Source organism: Vombatus ursinus, unplaced genomic scaffold (genome assembly GCF_900497805.2).
Source record: "Vombatus ursinus unplaced genomic scaffold, bare-nosed wombat genome assembly UNPS02014770.1, whole genome shotgun sequence".
Classification (NCBI taxonomy): domain Eukaryota; kingdom Metazoa; phylum Chordata; class Mammalia; order Diprotodontia; family Vombatidae; genus Vombatus; species Vombatus ursinus.
In genome coordinates, this window is record NW_020954548.1 from 39,023,305 (window position 1) to 39,042,408 (window position 19,104).

Here is a 19,104-nt window from a genome sequence, read left to right on the forward strand (position 1 = left end):
CCAGGTGTACTTGGCAGAGTTTAGTTCCCCAAAATACCACTGTCAGCACATACATTTGGTATCAGGATAACTGTAGTGCACCCAGGGCCTCTTCTCCACCTTTCTGCCTCCCATCCCTGCCCTTCCTAACCCAATCCATTAAGTCATTTCCAAGGTGAGATGCCCACCAAGCTGGGGTATCCCGGGCTCTAGCAGCAGTGTCTACCTGGAAAGGGGAAGTTAGGGTGATGGGCCAGTTCAGCTTCCCCCTCTAACACCTCTCTGATCTGCAGGATAGGTGGCACCTACTCACTGGAGTAATCCCCTTGGTGGTGGTGGTAATAGTGGGGGAGGTCTACACAAGGGGCTATCACTTATCTCTCCCAAGGAAAAGACTTACTTTTCCTACCCAAGGCTAACCCCACCCCCCCCCAATTAATCGCCCAGAGTGTGCCCACTTGACATCTCCCAAGACTGGCATCATTCATTCTGCGCTTGGAACACCGGGATGCATGGGAATGTGCTGGTTGTTAGACCTTGCTGAATCCTAAAACAAAAGCTAGGATAAAAGCAATTCCTTTTTCTTACAGCACCTCTGGACAGATGGCTCAAGGTAGCAACAGTCTTGGGTAATGATAGCTTCTTAGAAGTGATCAGAGGATAGATAAGTGGGGTCCTTTCTTGCTTTCTCCCCAACCTCAGAGAGCCTTAATCCAGGGCCATCTCACAAGGGTTACGGTGAGCAGCCTGGGCTGCCTCATACATGCGTCGGAAATCTTGGTATCGGGGCGCACAGCCCAGCCAGGCCTCTCCAAAGTGGCTCCAACCAGTGAAGAGGAAGATGCCAGGGCCAGGCCTGACGCCACAGCGCAAAGGGGTGCGGATGGTACCAGACACTTGGCTAGAGGACTCAGCTGGCTGGAATAACGGGAACTTCTGACGATGGATTCGAGGAGTGCTGACGCTGATCACTGACTCCTGCAGCTCCTGGTCATGAGTAACTCCACAGATCGTCCCTCGAACCACTGCCAGAGGAGAGGGGAAAATATTTGCTGTCTCTAGGCAATGCTGTACAGCTTTAGATGGAACAAAGACCCACAGGTGGCCAGAGGGAGAGGGGCTGAGAGAGGCAGAGGGCTAGTGATCAAGAAAAGGGTCATGGGCTGTGCAGGTGAAAGGAATAGGGGAGGAAGGATCATAAAGAGGGACAGCAGGATGGACTGCATGGAGAAGGGGAGACTGAATGAAGAGCTGGGGGCTAGAAGTTCCCTCTTTCAACTTACAGCTTTCTTAAAAGCTGGTGACTTCGAATCCCTTCACACACCTGTCCCAGACTCTTGAGATAACTCCTCTCCAGCCCTGCCCCACCGATGGCAGTCCATTGTTCCCACCTGAATAGGCTTCTAAAGTGAGGTTGGAAAAGTGTGGGCTTGTCACTCAACACATCAAGGAGCTTGAGGGGTGCTTGATGCAGATAAATCTGCAGTAATCTGCCCTGAGGAATCTCTGGACTGCAGTCAGAGAAGTTGATAATCAACCTGGCCTCAGACAGAAATCCAGTACTCACTTCCTGCCAACGGTGGACCCTCACACTCCGTGCCCAACGGCAGCACAACCTGCCCCATCCTTCTCCCCACCAGAGATTTTACTAGCATGGCCTTGGGGTTGGAGGTACAGCTGCAACCTCACTGACATCCTGGCCTTCTTGCTAACTTAGAAGGATGAACGATACCAAGAGGGATAAGCTGGAGGAGCATAAGTTCATCATCCAGCACGTCAATTGAAGCTGCTGCTGCTGTTCCTTCCCCCACCGCTGCATGCCCCCAATGCTCCCTAGATCATTTGACCTCTGACCCTAGCGCTTTCTCTCCTCAGCCAGCTCTGCTGAAGAGTCTCTGGACTTCTGTCAGAGGAACTAATAAACTCTCTGGCTTGCCATGGCAACTGGGCCCACTCTCCTGGGCAACCTGCAAACCCTGATTGGGCCAGGCCCTCCCCCGCATCTCCCGTCCCAACCAGGAACCCCTGGCAGTCACCCTTCTTCTGCTCTCCCTGCTGCTCTTCCCAGGACCCCTGAGTACAGCATGATATATCGCTAGAGCTCAGATGTGCTGCTTGTCACCCTTCTATCTCTGGGATCCCTGGGCAGGTTGAGCACCCTTCTTATTCTGTTGATGGGCTCAGCTGATATCTACTCCACATTCCTCCTCTTTTCCCTCCCCCAGGCCATGCCACCCTAAACCCAGAGAGTGGACCTTAAGTCCTTCCTCTATCTGTAGGATCCCCACGTCTGTAACAGTACCAAGCTCAATGCCCACTCTCCCTCCTCTGTCACCTCAAAGGCATAGATCAAAGGTTGGCCCTGTTTTTAGCAGCAGGGACTCTACTTCCTGAGGATTCCAGACAAATAGCTTCTCTCCCTCCCAGGAAACCTAAGACAAAAGGGCAGCAGAAAGAGGGCAAACACCAGCAGGATGGGGACAGTGGCCAAGGGAGATGCTAGGAGAATCTAATCAAAGCCCAGAATAATCCTGGGAAGGGGAAAGGAGCCTGGCGGGAGGAGGAGCTGGGATAAGATGGGGGTAGGACTGGCAAAAGACAATGAGTTGAGCAAGTCTGAGGGGCCAGAAAGCTACTTACCAAAATCGCTGGTACACACAGCCATGAGAACCTCAGCATCACTGCACGGGCGACAGGTCCCTGTGGCACAGACAGAAGCATGAGCTGCACAGGCTAAGGTGGGCTCCCCACTCCTTACCCACCTCTCTTCCCCCAACAGCCCTCCCCTTGGGAGAACAGGAAGGGCCATTTGGGTAAGAAAAGGCCTCGTGGAGGCTGCACTGTCCATAGCCCAGTCTGGGGGGCCGAAGTCATTTGGGGCCCCTCCAGAGAATCCTCCAGCTCCACTGGAATTCTCTTGATAATGACTCCCACTTGTTCAGTGCTTTAGTCGTAGACTGTTTATTATTCCCACTTTACAGATAAGAAATATGGTGGGGGTCATACCATTAGCTAAGTAGTAAAGACCGGATTTGAATCCAGGCCTTTTGACTAAGTCCAGTCAGTGTTCTTCCTACTCTGCACCAGCTGCCTCTCGAGCCATGCATGTGTAAACTTCCAGGGGCTACCCTGAATTTAAGGAACAGAGCCTAAATACATACATACATACACACACACACACACACAAGTATACATACATGTACAGAGATGTATGTATACAACATCATATGCTTCATACTTCTAACTCAGGTGGCAAAATCAACTTCTACATTACTTACAAGAATATACAGTTTTAGGTTTACCTTCTTTAAGTCTAGGACTCCTGGCTTCTGGTCCCTAACCGTTATGATTCTATCCTTCATCCTCAGAAAGAAGCCATAAGGCTCTCAATCCCTTTGTTTGGCCTAAATGACAAACACTAGCTGACAAAGTGCCCTGAAATCCTTAGTAGAGGCATTTTAGAAAATTACAGCAATTTGGAAAAGCCAGGGCCCTTGGGACAAGACCAGAGGCCTCTAGAGAGAAGAGAACAGGATACTTTCCCCTCTATCCCCATTCTCCTAAACCTCCTACCCTCTCAACAGATGGGTGGGGCTAATCCCATCATATCCAGCCATGGGGCTCTCAAAGGATGGGAATGAGCTGCCTTGCCCAGCGGGGGAGATGGCGGGGGAGTGCCCATATCACCATGGAGACCAGGCAGCCAGGCCACAGATAGTACACTGGACTTTTGTTGGCTGCGTGCAGGGGTTGGCGGAGGGATGAGAGGAGGGAGGTCATGGGGCTATAGCCCCTTCTGGGCCCCCAGCCCCTGTAGGGAGCACACTCTAACCCTGGTTCTCTTCCTCCCCTCCCCCACTTCAAGCAGAGGAGAAGGGGACTCAAGTTACTCCTCCTCCCCCAATGGGAGGCCTTGGGTCAAGGCAGGGCTTCCCACATGCTCCCCAAGGCCCAATCACTGAATCCTAAGGCTGAGAGGAAGTCTGAGAGGTCATCCAGCCTCAGAACTGGACTGTATTCCAAACAGCCCAGGGAGGTCATTGCCTACATTTCCCTCAAACAGATCCAGGGTAGATGCCATGGCCTCCCTTGGTAACCCTTGCAGTCAGTAAATTCACATCTAACCTAAATCCCTTCTGCTACATTTCAGGTCTGTTTCTCTTGCCTTCGTTCCTAGAACATTCGGAAGGCAGCTGCTGCTTACTGCAACTCTTACAATATAACCCTCCACACACTTAAGAGCAGGCAAGTCCTCCCACCCCACAAAACCTCTGCCCCAGGGCCAGCAATCTCAGCTATTCCAGGCCATCATGGCAACTGTTTCTCTTCCAGTCTTCCTCCAATTTCTCCTGATCTTATTCCAGCCAAGGGTCTTGTCTGACTCCTGAGTCACACTGAGTATCAAAGACAGGTCACCCATTCTCAGGTAGAAGACCTGAGGGACAATGAATTCGTGTGGAGTGAAGAGAAAGAAATATAGCTCACCACTCAGGATAGAGTTTGAAACTAAAGCCAGGAACCCAGTCTGATCTCCTCAATCTTTAGTCAAATGATCTCAAAGCAATATCATTTTCCATCTAAGGGTTAAGGGAAACTGAGGCCCTAAAAGGATAAATATCTACTGGCTAGAGGATACCCAGCAAGTCAGCTACAACACAGGCTGGCAAGAAAACCCAGAAATTCCAACTCCTTGACACAAAAACACCTTGCTTTAGGGTACAAGTTTCAGTTCTAACTTCAAAGGACTGTGGTAAGATAGAGGAGGGAGATGGAATAGGTATGTAAATGGTGCCAGCAGAAAGGTGCCCAATCCCTAGTAGGCCAGAATGGCCTTGATCTTCCTCACCTTCCATGCTAAGGTTGTGGGTGAATAGGGGAAGGTGCAGGTGCCAGTCCCCTCGAAGTTCATAGCGGAAGGCTGCTACCCGGCGACTGATGTCCCGATGTGGGGTAGACTGCACGAAAAGTGCCACCCTCTCCTGCGGCTGCCAGCTGACACACCGGCCCCTGGGCGGCCCCTGGGCCTCAGCCAACAGCAACTCCAGGAGTCCATCTCTCTCCACGTAGACTTGGGCCCCCCGGAAGGGGCCCGAGGACTTGATGCAGGCTGTGATATGCCTGGGACTCTGGCCAGCTCCAGCACTGCCTGGGGGCAGCCTGGGGGAGAGGGTAAGGCGAAGGGCACCTGCTGGATAGAGCCACTCCAGGGAGCCCTCGGCACAATGCAGGGATAGCTGCTCCACGCTGTTCGTCTCCTGGGACAAGCCACTGCCAAGAACCCCCACCAACAGGGTCAGTATAGCACCCACAAAGCAGTACCAGCACCCACAGCACTTCCCATCTAACACTTTCACATCTGTCTTCTCACATAAGTCTCACAATTGCCCACTGAGGTAGGAAGGGCAGGAGTTAGTATCTCCATTTTATAAATGCAGAAACTGAGGCTCTGTGAGGTTTACCCTAGAACCTGACCCAGAGCCCAGGCCTCCTCTCTCCCAGCCTCAATCCCTACTACGCATCACAAATACAAGATAGAAAGTAATCTTGTATTTGACACAATTTTGTGTGAAAAATATCTGGGGAGAGGGGAGGGTTGTATATTATGAAAGTTCAGAATGAGTTGTTATTGTGATTTGGCAGCCAAAATATTGAATGTGATTTTAGGCTGGCTTGAGAGAGGCTTGGCATCTAGGAGTAGGGACAGGAAAGCGCAACTCTGCTCTGCCCTGGTTAGACCACTATGGAGCACAGTTTTCAGTTGTGGACACCACTTTTTAGAAAAACATTGTTGGGGCAGCTAGATGCCACAGTGGATAGAGCTCTGGCCTTGGAATCCAGAAGAACCTGAGTTCAAATCTGGCCTCAGACCAGACACTTGACACTAGCTGTGTGACCCTGTGTTAAGTGAGACAAGTCACTTAACCCCAATTGCCTCACCAAAAGGCAAAAGGAAAAAAAGAAAAAAAATTAAGTTGGAGTTGGTCTAGAAGCAGATAACTAGGATGCCTTGAGATCAGGTCACATAGGCATCAGCTGAAGGAACCAGGGATGTTTAATTGGAAGAAAAGAGGAGTGAGGGGGGAAATAGCTCTTCAAGTAAGCACAGGCTGTCCAAAGGAGTTAGACAGGGCTTGACTTCAAAAGGTAAAATTAGGAGCAATGGGAAGTTGCAAAGCAGCTTGAGGTAAGGAACAGCTAACTTCCTAGAAATTAAAATTATCCAAAGTAGGTGGGTCGGCCTAAGAAGCTAGTGGGTTCCCCAGCAATAGAAGTCTTAAAGCAAAAGCCGGATTGTTCTCTGTGTTCTCAATGGGGTTCTTAAAGTTTTGGGGATAATGGACCCTTTCTTGAAACAATGTTTTTAAATGCATAAAAATACCCAGGATTACAAAGCAAAGCCATTATATTGAAATACAGTTACCAAAATATTAAAAAACAAGTTCATGGACCCCAGGTTCAAGAACCGTTAGTGTAGAGATTTGTTATTTCAGGTAATAGATTGGTCTAGTTGGCCTCTTGAGATTCCCCAAGAGCTGAAATGTTGTGATTCTATGTGAAACTTGCTCCCATCCACGTAGTGGGGGGGGAAGGGTGTAGGATTTGGTGAAAATCGTGACCATAGCACAGCAAGCCACAGGAATCTTAACTATCAGAAAAAACCACTAGCTCTCCCCCTCCCTTCTCCCTAAAGCTTTCTCAGACCAATGCCAGGTCATGTGGCAGTGACCTAACAAGTCTCTGCTACTTTCTCCTCTACCCTCAAAATCATTGAATTTCCTATTTAAAGGAACCTCACTCAGAGGCCATCTAGTCCAACCTTTATCTGAACAAGAATCCCCTTTACACCACACTGAATCCATGGTTATCCAGCCTTTGCCGGAAGACCGGTAGTACCAGGGTCAATCCAGTAGATCCCAAGGCAGCCCATTTTATTTTTGGATAGCCCTCATTGTTAGGATAAATGTAGGTTGCCCTGCAGGTCACTGGGCAAACAAAATCATAGATTCACAAGATCATGGAATATTAGAATTGGAAGGAATCTTACAGATGGGGAAACTAAGATTCTGAGGCTAAACTTCCTGATTTTAAGGATGAGGAAAATGAGGTTCAAAAAAGGGAAAAAATAATAACTAACAATAATGACCAGCATTTATATAGCACATTAAGATTTGTAAAGTGTTTTAAAATATTATCTCATTTGATTCTCACAATAATCCTGGAAGATAGGTACTATTTTTATCCCCATTTTACAGGTAAGGAAAGTGAAGCAGACATAAATTAAGTAAATGGCCCTGAGTCACACAGCTAGTAAGTGCCTGAGGTCATATTTGAACTCAGGACTCCTTGACTCCAAGGTCCAGCACTCTACCCCCACACATCAAGTTAATGGTAGAGAACCAGGAAGGTAGGTCTCAAGGCTGCTGACTCAAGGCCATTACTCTTTCTTTTGCACCATGTTTTATAGTCACAGATTCTGAGAGGTGGAATGGATCTCAGAGGTCATCTAGTACAATTCCTACATAAAAATCGCTATCCTCTCTCCAAAAGCCCTGACCCATAGTTGTCCCACCTCTACTAGAAGACCCCCAAGGAATACGTACACTACCTCAAGGCAGCCCAATCCACTTCTGAACAGCTCTGTGAGGAAGTTTCCTTATTTAAGGCTGGAAGGGATATAATCCAACTTCCTAAAACCAGGGAAAGGCTAGCTTTTCACTCCAAGCTAGGACCAGTTGCTACACACATTGATATACTGGGTGATGAAGACTGATGTACAGAGCGACTGGAAAGCCCAGCAAATGTATATTGGGGAAGAGGGAGGGGAGTGGGGAGAGACTGGCAGGCAGGCAGACATAGCAGGAAGCTAGAAGATGTAGGGCAGACAGAGCAGGCGGGAACCTTCAAGCCAATGGAAGGTTGTCTTATGAGGGACAGAGAACAGCTGTTTTCCTAGGGAACAGTTTAAGTAACAGCAGGAGGGATTTCAGTAAGATTATATGAAGAAATGTTAAGACAGGGAAAGAGTGGTACCTCATCCCAAGGCCAATTTTTGTCTCTTTTTGAGGAAGAGTTAAGGGGAGGAAAAATGTCCTGGCTTGAGGCAGAGGAGTGGACTAGATGACCTTTGAATGTCTCTTCCACCCTAGTATGCTCTTAGTTCAGAGACTACACCGAGGCCACTTGCCCCCCACCCCCACCCCCATCCCTCCTGTCTCTTCAGTTACTCAGCCTCAGAGCTGATTCAGGCCCCACAAGTTGTTTGATCAGCGATTTGTGGATCCTGAAATGTCAATCCTCCCAGGGGCCCTGTAGACGGCATCCCAGCCCAAGATCTTCACATAACTGTATCACGCTGGACTGAGGGAGGGGGAAGGAGTAGGTGGGGATCTTCATTAGTTTGCAATCTAGGCCCAGGACAGAAACTAGGTGTATATCTTTCCATCCTGAGCACAATGATTCCTTGGCCTTATGAGGAAGCAGGGAAGCTTGGGTGATCATTTATCCTATCCCCTATCCCCAGCTTCCCAAACTTGAAATCAAGGAGCTGAGCTCAAAACTCTAGTCTAAAGAAGGCACTTTCCTTCTAGAGAGTTGGAAACTGAAACCAACAAAGATGGAAACTGACTTGTCCAAGATCACTCACTGAATTAGGGGCAGGATTCCAGTTTTATTTTCTCCCATCCCCCAATTCAGGGATCAAACTGGTACTCTGGAGTTATCTGGCACTGAATAGGGAGGGAGTAGCATGCCAAGCCATTGGCCAAGATTAGGCCTTCTTGCTCCCTCATTTTTAGTCCCTTTACTTCATCCTGTGGTGACTACAGTCATCTCTATACCACATTCTCTCAGGAAAGAGAAGTGAATCCATTCACTAGTGACAGCTCTTCAGATGGGCAGGTCCCCCCCACTTTAAGTTCACCACATATTTTTCTAACCCTTATCCCGAGAAATACTCTGAGACTCAATTCTACAGGAAAAGCTAATTCCCTCGTCACCAACACTAATTCTCAAAGAAATGAGGACAGTCAACCGTAGCACCAAACAGGATGGCAGCTTCACAAAGAGGGTTCTGTTCTCTCCATCTCTGGGTTCTGTCTTATCCCTTCCTAGAGGGTGGTACCCTGACTAAGTTTTTCCTCAGTGCTCGCCTCCCCATCTTGCTCAGACATTTAAAACCCATTTCAAATATTCTCAACCTCCCATTACGACTTCTAAATCCCAAGCTCCTAGGAACCAGAGGACTGTCTGGGTTAGCTTTCAGCTCCTCAGAATCAAGGGAGGGAAAGACCCTTGGGGGTGACGAGGAAGCAAGTGCAGGGAAGTGTTAATTCCTTCTTCGGAATGCCAGGAGAAGGAGGACAGGTTTCCCTACTGAGAGAAGAATGTCTGTGCATATGTATGTAGTGGGGAGATGAAACAGAGGGGGGGCCCACCTCAGAGGACCCGCCAAAAAATCCTAGGAGAACAAAACCAAGTTGACTTTGTGACTTCTCCCTCCTCCCGCCTGCCTGCCAACCCCGCCCTCTCCTTAGGGATGCCTCAGCGCTCAATCCACGAAAACCCCTGCTCCCCACCACCCCATTCCCCATTACCACTGGTTCCAGGTACCAAGGGTAGGATCCAAAAAGAGATCTCCCCCTGAGCTAGGGGAGACATCCTAAAGGTGATAAAGTCCTTCCTTTTCCCTATGTCGGAAGAAGGGGGGCGCCCCCCACCCCTTCCCTTCACTCTATCTTTAGAAAAACCACTTTACCATACATTTCTCCTCCTCCTTTCCTCTTCTACAGCTCAGGGAAAAGGGGCAAATTAGTAAAGGTTCTAAAGCGTCCTATAAACAAGAGGGGATAAAGGAGGGACGGGGGATAGACTGAGAGGCGAGAAGAGGAGGATGGGGGGAGGGGGATTCCGAGCTGGGGGAGGGATGAAGGCAGGAGGTCGGGCGTGAGAGGGGTGGGGGCGTCCATACCTCCCTCTCCAGCTACACTGATCCTCCGAGTAGCTGGCCAGGGCCGCGGAGGCCAGGAGGCCGCAGCCCAGTAGCCAGAGCAGTGGTGGAAGCGGCATGGCCAGGCGGCTGGAGCCGAGCCCTGGGGCCCCGGGGCGCTCAGGAGCCGCAGCCCCGCCGCCGCAGCAACAACAGCTGGAGCCGCATCCCCAGACCCTCGCACCCGACGAGCCTCAGCCTTCGCTAACCGCAGTCCCCATCTCCTTCCGCGGAGGCGTTTCAGAGCCCGGGGGAGGCGAGAGGCGCGGCGGCGCTGCCCCCCAGCCCCATAGCTCCAAGCCTCGCTGACCGCCGCGCCGCCGGCCACTTTCAACCTGGGCCGGGGGATGCCAGCGGCTAGGGGAGGGATGGGCAGGGAGGCGGGGACCGACAGAACTCTCCAATCGCGACGCAGTCCCGAAACTTTCCTCCAATCAGGCTGTGGAGGAGCGGGAAGGTGGAGGAGGCTGGAGTGGGAGCGTTCCTGCCCCCGCCCCCGCCTGGCCGGTCAGAGCCGAGTCGGGCTGAAGGGAGCGAAACGAAAAACAATATCGGACAATCGGGAGGGCGAGAAGAAGGAAGCGTGCGGCCTTGGGGGTCTCCGGGGCTTCAAGCCAGGTATGGGGGCCCGAAAAAGGCGGCCCCAACTTCGGCCACTGCGGCCACTCGTCGCTGGCCCATCACCTCCTCCCCACCCCGCCTGCACCACCCGCCCCCGCCCCAGGTCCCGATTCGCTGTGTGGCGCTTTTCCTGACCTAGAAATAAGCTCAGTAAATAGTTGAATTAAACTGTTCATAATTATCATTAGCAAAGTCACCTCATTAAGCAGCCCATTGCTCTGCCGCCCACCCCCGACCTATAGTCTACTTTTTCTCCCTCCCACTGCTCTCTACCCCCCACCTCCTTCACACTCCGTGCTCTCGAAAGGGGAAGCCATTCAGTCCTAACATCTTATGATGCTTGGGTTTACGGGCGTCTGTTATCTATACCCCTCCCTTCTACCCAGAGCCTGGAAAGGTGGGGGGGGAGGGGTTGATGAACGGGGAAGGAAGGAGGCTACGACCGAAAGGAACTACATACACCCTCCCCCAGTGGGGATGCTAGAGTAAGGGACCACCTGGCCTAGGTGTGTAGGAGGGCCAAACTAGGAACAGTTGGGAGGGTGGTACCCCCCAGGGGGAAATGGGAGACTGGACACACCTTCTCAATCCCCCCCCCACCTGTCCTGCTGTTCCAGATCGTGGGAACCTGCTTCTTTCCTAGAATCTGCCTTGCCTTGCCCTGAGGAGAAATTACTACTACCTTTGCGTCTTGCTCAAGACGCCCATTTCTAGTGGAGTCAGAAGTAAACGGGCAGATAAAGGGAAAGGACTGGAATACTCACTTAGCACAAGGGTCAGCTAGGTTCATCATAGAACTGACCGACCGAGAAGTAATTGGAATTCTTGCTTCTGCTGCAGGTCTGAAGGGCTTGATTGAAATGAGGAAATGAGCTGAGTAAAGCTTGAGCAAACCTTTCTGGTGCTGGGCCACATCCCACCCCTACCAACTTAATAACTGGAAGATTACCCCACGAATTGGAAGTGCTATATGCTGTCTAGTTTGGGGCTGACTCTTGATCAAGTAAAATACTGGGTAGGGGGCTTTAGTCATTGAGGCCTTAGAACAATATTGTTTAGCCTGGTTCGGGCTCTTAATAAGTGCCATATCTTTCCCCCTATATCTATCTGCCTATATGTCCATCTATTTATTGTAATAAGACAAGGGGAACTGTTTCTTGGTCTTATCTGACCAAATAGGTTTTGTTCTGAATGATCAACTGATAACTCAGTTGAGCAGCTAACAACCTAACATGGAAAAACTACCAGACTTCAGTCTCCAGATCTCATGGTCAAATCCAACAGTCCTCCTCTTACTCCATTTGTGTCTCACAGACCTCCTGGTTCCAAACAGTCCTGATGTTTTCACCAATGGATATCTACTCCCAATTCATCTTTATTCAGTTGGATCAGCAGAAGTTTGGAATGGTGGATACTATGATTCTGTGGTCACTTCTTCCCCTTTACTGCCTCAGTTTCCCCTCTTGAGAGCAAGCATTAGACACCCTACTCTGCCAAAGACACTGTGGCCAGAGAAGAAATGTTGTACAAACTTTGAGGTCTTATAAGGAAAGGAACTTGTGTCATGAAAAATGACTTTTGAGAAATAATTTATGTGAAGACTGTGGTAAACGTAAGGGATGTCAACACTGAAACTTCAAGATGCTGATCAATGCAAGAAAAAAAACAACCCATAACTTCAGAGGAATGAAGATGAAGCATGGCTCTGTTCTCAACTGAGAAGTGGTAAATTATAAGTGTATATGTAAATGTATAAGATACACATTTTTGGATTTTGCTTTTATTTCAAAGAAAGATTCTTAGGTTATGCAGTTGGGGGTAGGGAAGTGATTGGGAAGTGACCATGAAGAATATCAATAAAAAAAGAATGGGCAATAAAAGTGAGGACTAGAGAGGAAAAAATCCCTACCCGTAGGGTATTCTCCCTAACGCACCCTCCCAGCTGAGTTTACCTCTTTTCCAGGAGAAAACTGGAATACTGGGAGATGTAGAGAGGGAGACATTTGAAGTCAGGGAGATCCTAAATCCAAAGACCTTGTCATGCTGTAAGGAGAACTACAGGGGAAGCAGGTGGAAAGGGTCATAAAGCTTGCTCCCTGCACCCCTGAAGCTGCCTAGAGGAAGTAGGACCCTCCAAACCTCCCTATTTCTGTGGAAGGTCCCACCATCTTGCTAGTCACTCAACTTAAGAGTCATCCTTGATTCTCTCTTGTCTCTCCTACCCCATATGCAATCAATCCCTAGATCCCATCTTTCAGTCTGCCTCCATACCATCTTGTTGTACACACTTCCCCTCTCCACTCACAACTTTCCCCCTGGTTCAGGTCATCTTCACCTCTCAATGGGGCTATTGCAGCAACCTCCTTCAGTATTTGATAAGTCAATAGGTATTTAAGTGCCTGCTATGTACCAGACCAGGGATGGGGAACCTGTGACCTTGAAGCCACAAGGCCTTCTAGGTCCTTGGGTGTGGCCTTTTGACTGAGTCCAAGTTTTACAGAACAAATGCTTTTATTAAGGGGATTTGTTCTGTGAAGTTTGGATTGAGTCGAAGGGCTGAACTTGAGCACCTAGAGGGCCACATGTGGCCTCGAGGTCACAAGTTCCCCACTCCTGTATTAGACACTGTGCTGAGTGCTGGGGATACAAAGAAAAGCAAAATACAGTCCCTGCCCTCAAGCAGCCTACATTCTAATAGAAGAGACAAATGTGTAAGTGTCTAGGTACATAGAAGACATATATAGAGTACATCAAGATAATCTGAAAGGGGAAGGCCTTATCAGCTAGGAGACCAGCAGAAAACCTCTGCCAGAAAGTAGCATTTGAGCTGGGATTTGAAAGAAGTCAGGGAAATTGAGAAGCTGAGGTAATAGGGCCCTTGGTCTTGGTGCTTTCAGTCCTTCCCTTTTCCAATCCATCCTCCATACAAGGACCAATTTTTGGAGGGGGAAAGAGGGTCAGGTCCTGTGATTTCATCATCAATATAGGAAACTCCTAGCAGAAATTCCCTTTACTGATGTAGACCTGAAACTGGTCAATGGGAGGTTAAGTGATTGATCATGACATGGTCGTACAGCTAGTATTTGTCAAATTTGTTGAATCTCAGCTTCAGAGGCTGCATTGAATGAACAATCATCTGCAAACAGAAAATCATGCACCAACACTCCTTCCACTTTGGTCTTGGCTTGTAGCCTTTTCAAGTTGAAGAATTTACCATCAGTGCAGTAGCTGACTTTGATGCTGTGTTCATCCTCATTGAAAGCATTTGACAACATGGCTGAAAATATCATGCTAAAAAGCATGGAAGCAAGCACACAGCTTTGTTTCACTCCATTGGTGACTGGGAAAGCACAAGAGCATCGTCCATTATCCAGAACCCTTCTGTCATGTGCAAAAATATTTATAGCAACTCTTTTTGTGGTGGCCAAGAATTGGAAATTGAGGGGATGCCCATCAATTGGGGAATGGCTGAACAAGTTATAGTATATGATTATGATGGAATACTATTGTTCCATAAGAAGTGATGAGCAGGCAGACTTCAGAAAAACCTAGAAAGATTTACATGAACTGATGCTGAGTGAAGTGAGCAGAACCAGAACATTGTACACAGTAACAACAACATTGTTCGATGACTAACTGTGATAGATTTGTCTCTTCTCAGCAATGCAAGGATCTAAGACAACTCCAAAAAGACTCATGATGGAAAATGCTATGCACACCCAGAGAAAGAACTACGGAGTCTAAATGCAGATTGTCGCATACTATTCACTCTCTCTCTCTCTTTTTTTTTTGTTTCTTTTTTCTCATAGTTTCTCCCATTGGTTCTAATTCTTCTTTACAACATAACTAATGTGAAAATGTGCTTAATATGAATATATATGTAGAGGCTATATCAGATTGCACACTGTGTTGGAGAGTCAAAGTCTTATGGAAGTGAAAACTAATTAATTAACTAAAAACTTAAAATTAATTAATTAAGTTATTAATTAAATTATAATTAATTTATTACAGATAAAATAATAAGAATTTACTAAGTGCCTACTATATGCCAGGCACTGTACTAGGTTGTGGAATAGAAAAACAAAAATGAAAACAGTTCCTTCCCTCAAGAAGTTTACATTGTACTGAGTGGGAGAGGCAATTTATGGAAAAATAATGTGTGTATGCATATATTTATATAAGCATATGTCTATATTTGTGTACATATACATATTTAACACCACATTATGACTTCATTGGTATAGAGAACTCCCAAGGAGGGAATTCTTCAGTGCAGATCTATAACTCATAGTCCTTAGAGAGTTGTTTAGGACATGAAGAGGTTAAGTAACAGTACCTAAAATCCCAGGGCCAGGAGAGTCAGAGGTAGGATTTGAATTCCAGTATGACTTGCTATCCACTGCACCACATTGCTTTTATACAAGACAGATCTGAGCTGAAACCAGTTCAAATGAGAATTTTTCTCATATTTAGCTTCTTCCTGGTTGTTACATACCTGTGTTTCCTGTTCTATCAAGTTGATGAAATCCATGATACATATGCAGGGCACTGTAGAATAGAATGATGATATGTTTCAATTTTGCTGGATTCGAACTGTTTTTATGGTTAAAGCAGAAAGCAAGAACAAAACTGCATTTACCAAACTGATATTCCAAAACAGACCTGACCATGTCACTCTTCTGCTCTGAAGCCATCAATGGATCCCCATTACCCAAGGATAAAGTACAAAATCCTCAACCTGGCATTTAAAAGGAAGAGAATAAGCATTTATTATGCACCAGACACTTTTAACAAATATTACTTCATTTGATCCTCACAACAATCTGTGAGGTAGGTGATGTTATTACCCCCATCTTACTTTTGAGGGAACTGAGACTGGGAATGGTAAGTGACTTGCCCAAAGTTGCATAGCTCATAAGCTTCCAAGGCTGGACTTGAACTCAAATTGACTCCACGTGGCTGCCTCTTAAAACTCTCTATAATATGGCTCCTATTTAGTTTATTTCTTTTTTCTTTTTAGGCAGTTGGGGTTAAGTGACTTGCCCAGGGTCACACAGCTAGTAAGTGTCAAGTGTTTGGTCTGAGGCTGAATTTGAACTCAGGTCCTCCTGACTTCAGGGCCAATGCTCTATGCACTTTGCCACCTAGCTGCCCTATTTAGTTTATTTCATATCATCTCCCATCATATGCTCCCTTTGTTCCAGTTGAACTGGCCTGTTAGTTCTCCCATGTCTTTGTACATATCTTTGTACATGTAGTCCCTGATTTCTGAAATGCAATGCCTTCTCACCTCTACCTCATATGATCTTGTTTCCTTCGAAGCACTGCTCACCAGTCTCAGCCTAAAGACCTTTCCTTTTGTTTATTCTTTTTAACAACTTTTACTATGTTTTCATGGAAACATATATCACTAAGATTTCAGTTGTGTCATAAAAACTGTGGTTGTGGTTTGTCCTTCATTCTCAAAGAGGACCATGACATCAGGAAGATAATGACATGACTTGCAATTGAATTGGATTGGAGTGAGGGAGGGTTGTGCGGTCACCAGCCTCACTTTCTCCTCCAGAGCCATCTGGGTCCAGTGGCCAGATATAGACAACTGGAGATGGCCCAGGATGCAGTGGGAGGCCTTGGCCTTTTTAAGCTAAGGTCTTTCCCTTTGACTGAGGCAAAGCCCATTCAGTAAAGAGGCCTGTTTAAGAAATGAGTCAAGGGAATGGAAACTTTAATTTAAAAAAAATCAAACTGGGAGGGAAAGACCCTAAGAGTTGCTATTCACTCTGAGCCAAGAGGGCCCAAAAAATAACCAGTAAGTGGTGCTTGGGCAGGGACCTATTGTCCAATCAATGAGAGCCTGGGTGAATTGAGTTTAAGGCATGGTCTTTAAGACAGAAATCTAGCCAGTAAACCCCAAGATAACCAGGTAGGTTTCAGCCATCAAAATGTACCTTCCTTAGCATTTATTAAGTACCTACCAAACACCAGGCTTTGTGCTAAGCATTGGGGATACAAAGAAAGGCAAAAAACAGTCCTTCTCCAGGAGCTCACAGTCAAATAGAGATGACATGCAAATGACTCAGTCCAAACAAGATATATAAAGAATAAATTGGACCTAACCTCAGAGGGGAGGTACTAGCATTGAAAGGGATTAGGAAAGGCTTCTAGCAGAAGCTGGGATTTGAGCTTTCTGAAGGAAGCCAGTGAAGCTGAGGCAGAGTTGAAGAGGACTAGGAGATGAATGTCTTGTTGGAGGAACATCAAGGAGGCCTGTGTCACTGGATCCCAGATTCCAAAGAGGGAAAGGGAGTGGAATAAGGCACTAGAAGACCAGAAAAGGTGAGAAGGGGTCAAGGTACAAAAGGCTTTCAAAGCCAGAGGATTTTACATTGGATCCTGGAGGTGTTAGGGAGCTGCTAGAGTTTACTGAGTAGGGGAATGACTTGGTCAAACAGAATTGTAAGACTATTTTGATAACTGAGTGGAGGGAGACTTGAGACCCACCAGCAATAATTCAGGAGTGAGGCAAAGAGGGTCTGCACCAGGGTAGTGGCAGGATCTGAGGAGAGAAGTGGAGTGGCAGAGAGAAATTATAAATCAGCATGACTTAGCAACTGATTGGATATAAGAGAGGCATTCCGTTGTTTGCTATTGACCAGATGGAAAGGAGAATTGAAAAAGGAAGTAGTCAAGGAGGGAGTAGCTGGTTTTCAGAAGTTAAAGATATTTTCTCCTTAGATGTACTGGCTTTCACTGTTCTATTTGTTCTGTCTAATAAGTTAAAAAATCCCAAACTTAAACTATCTTTGTTTTATTTGGATGAGGCATTTCACCTTTTGTTCCACACTTACTCTGAAATGTAAATTGGGAGTCTCTTGGGTCAGAGGGTGTCCTGATGAGGAGCAGGAGTTATTCTGACCTTCTGAACCCCTTTCCAAGCAGGAATGCTTGTGTGTCTATTCATTCTCTCTGATGGAGAATTTGGTTAAAATGCAAAGTAGCCATCATTTCCTGCCACATTTTGTATTCACATGTTGCACTCTTGTCTCTTTCTCTATAACATGAGCTCCTGGAGGGCAGGAACTATTTCATTTTTGTTTTTTAATCCCTAGCACACAGCAGGTACAAAATAAATGTTTATGGAATGACATCGAATTAAGATCGAGCTCAAAAACTTCTTCCTCCATGAGGTCTTTCTTTATCCTATCCCTAGCTGGAAGTGATCTTTCTTTCCTCACACTTTGCATTTATGCACTCCTCCTATTGAACTGTGATCTATTATATTTATTGCTAAGTCCATTTTATCTCCCTTTTGGACTATAAACTCCCTGGGGGCAAAGATTATGTCTCACACATCTTTAATATGTCCCCGTTTTTGAACACAAGTCAATAAATGTTTGTTGCATGAACAAGGGAAAGAAGGCACCTAGGCCTGGGCACAGTAAACACTTTGCTCTTAGGTTGGGCCTACTAGTTCCTAGGTTAGAAAGTCTCAGTTTTCTCTATGGAATCTAGGGAAATGTGAGACTGAGGATCCTCCTGGCAGCTAATCAAGCTAGGAGCAGCTAGGTCTCCATCATTTCCACATCTACTCCCTGAGTCACTACCCTTAGTTGAATGTGACCTGCAGTAACACAGGCACACCAATGCTGAGTTCTTATGTCCCTTTCCACCTCTCCTCCAAAGGGAGAAAGTCTGGAGGGATTGGAACTTCCCATGGAGCTTGATGTGACTGAGCCTAGGAGAAAGAGTCATTCCTCGGGGCTCCAATCCACCCCCATGGCTGTCCATCCATCCCATCCTGGGCTGGAGTATTTACAGGGGACTAGTTAATGGGCCATACAATTAATGGAGCATGAAGTTTATAGGGAAAAAGCAATAAAGTCAGGGATCTGTCTATCCAAACAGATTTGTACACAGTGGGATCTTGAAAGCTGGGCTAGGAGCCAGGACACTTGGATCCCTCCATAACTAATAAGTCTTGCAAATCAGTTTTCTCTTACTGGGAAGATGAGTCAAGTTGCATGCATGGGGATGGGTGGTACAGAGTTGTATCGAATGAATGAATGAATGAAAAAATTGTTATTAAGAACCTACTATGTGCTGGGCACTGTGCTGGAGATATAAATACAGCAGCGGGGCAGTTCCTTCCTCAGAGGAATTAACTTTCTAATAGAGGGAGACAGCACAGATGGGGGAATGAAGGCCAGGGAAGGGCATTTTGGTTTGGTGAGTATTTGGAATGGTGAGTACAGCCACAGCTTAATCAACTCTCATACTCTTTCCAAAGGTTCTGGTAATATTGATTTACTGTTCCCAGGGCCAGAGATACATATTTTTGGCAACTAGGGATAAGTGGGAAGATCAATTCAGAACTAGGGAGGAGTTCCAAAGATGAGTGGATTAACTCCCCACCCCTGGGGCATAGTGTCTGGAGGTCAAGTCCAGAGAATGCAGTTCCAGGTAGGGAGAAGGGGACCTAAGCAAGAGAGGATGTGTTACATGGAATGGGGCGGCAATTA

General features: G+C 47.0%; 1 protein-coding gene across 1 annotated transcript; it reads right to left on the reverse strand.

Annotated features, from left to right (window-relative positions):
• On the reverse strand, positions 1–10,062 carry METRN (meteorin, glial cell differentiation regulator). The gene is made up of 4 exons (XM_027862974.1): positions 9,947–10,062; positions 4,826–5,247; positions 2,620–2,679; positions 1–1,004 (listed from the first exon to the last, which is right to left on the reverse strand). The coding sequence occupies exons 1-4, from the start codon at positions 10,042–10,044 to the stop codon at positions 688–690; spliced, it is 897 nt and encodes a 298-aa protein (XP_027718775.1). The 5' UTR covers positions 10,045–10,062; the 3' UTR covers positions 1–687.
• Positions 10,063–19,104: the final 9,042 nt, after the last annotated feature.

What these genes read in the sequence shown, in the direction of transcription:
- METRN (XM_027862974.1), bottom strand. Translation starts at nt 10,044, where the DNA reads ATGCCGCTTCCACCACTGCTCTGGCTACTGGGCTGCGGCCTCCTGGCC. An exon ending in CAGTGTAGCTGGAGAGGGAG is followed by an intron (nt 5,248 to 9,946) that starts GTATGGACGCCC and finishes GGTTCTTGGCAG; the next exon opens with TGGCTTGTCCCAGGAGACGA. An exon ending in CCACAACCTTAGCATGGAAG is followed by an intron (nt 2,680 to 4,825) that starts GTGAGGAAGATC and finishes TCTGTGCCACAG; the next exon opens with GGACCTGTCGCCCGTGCAGT.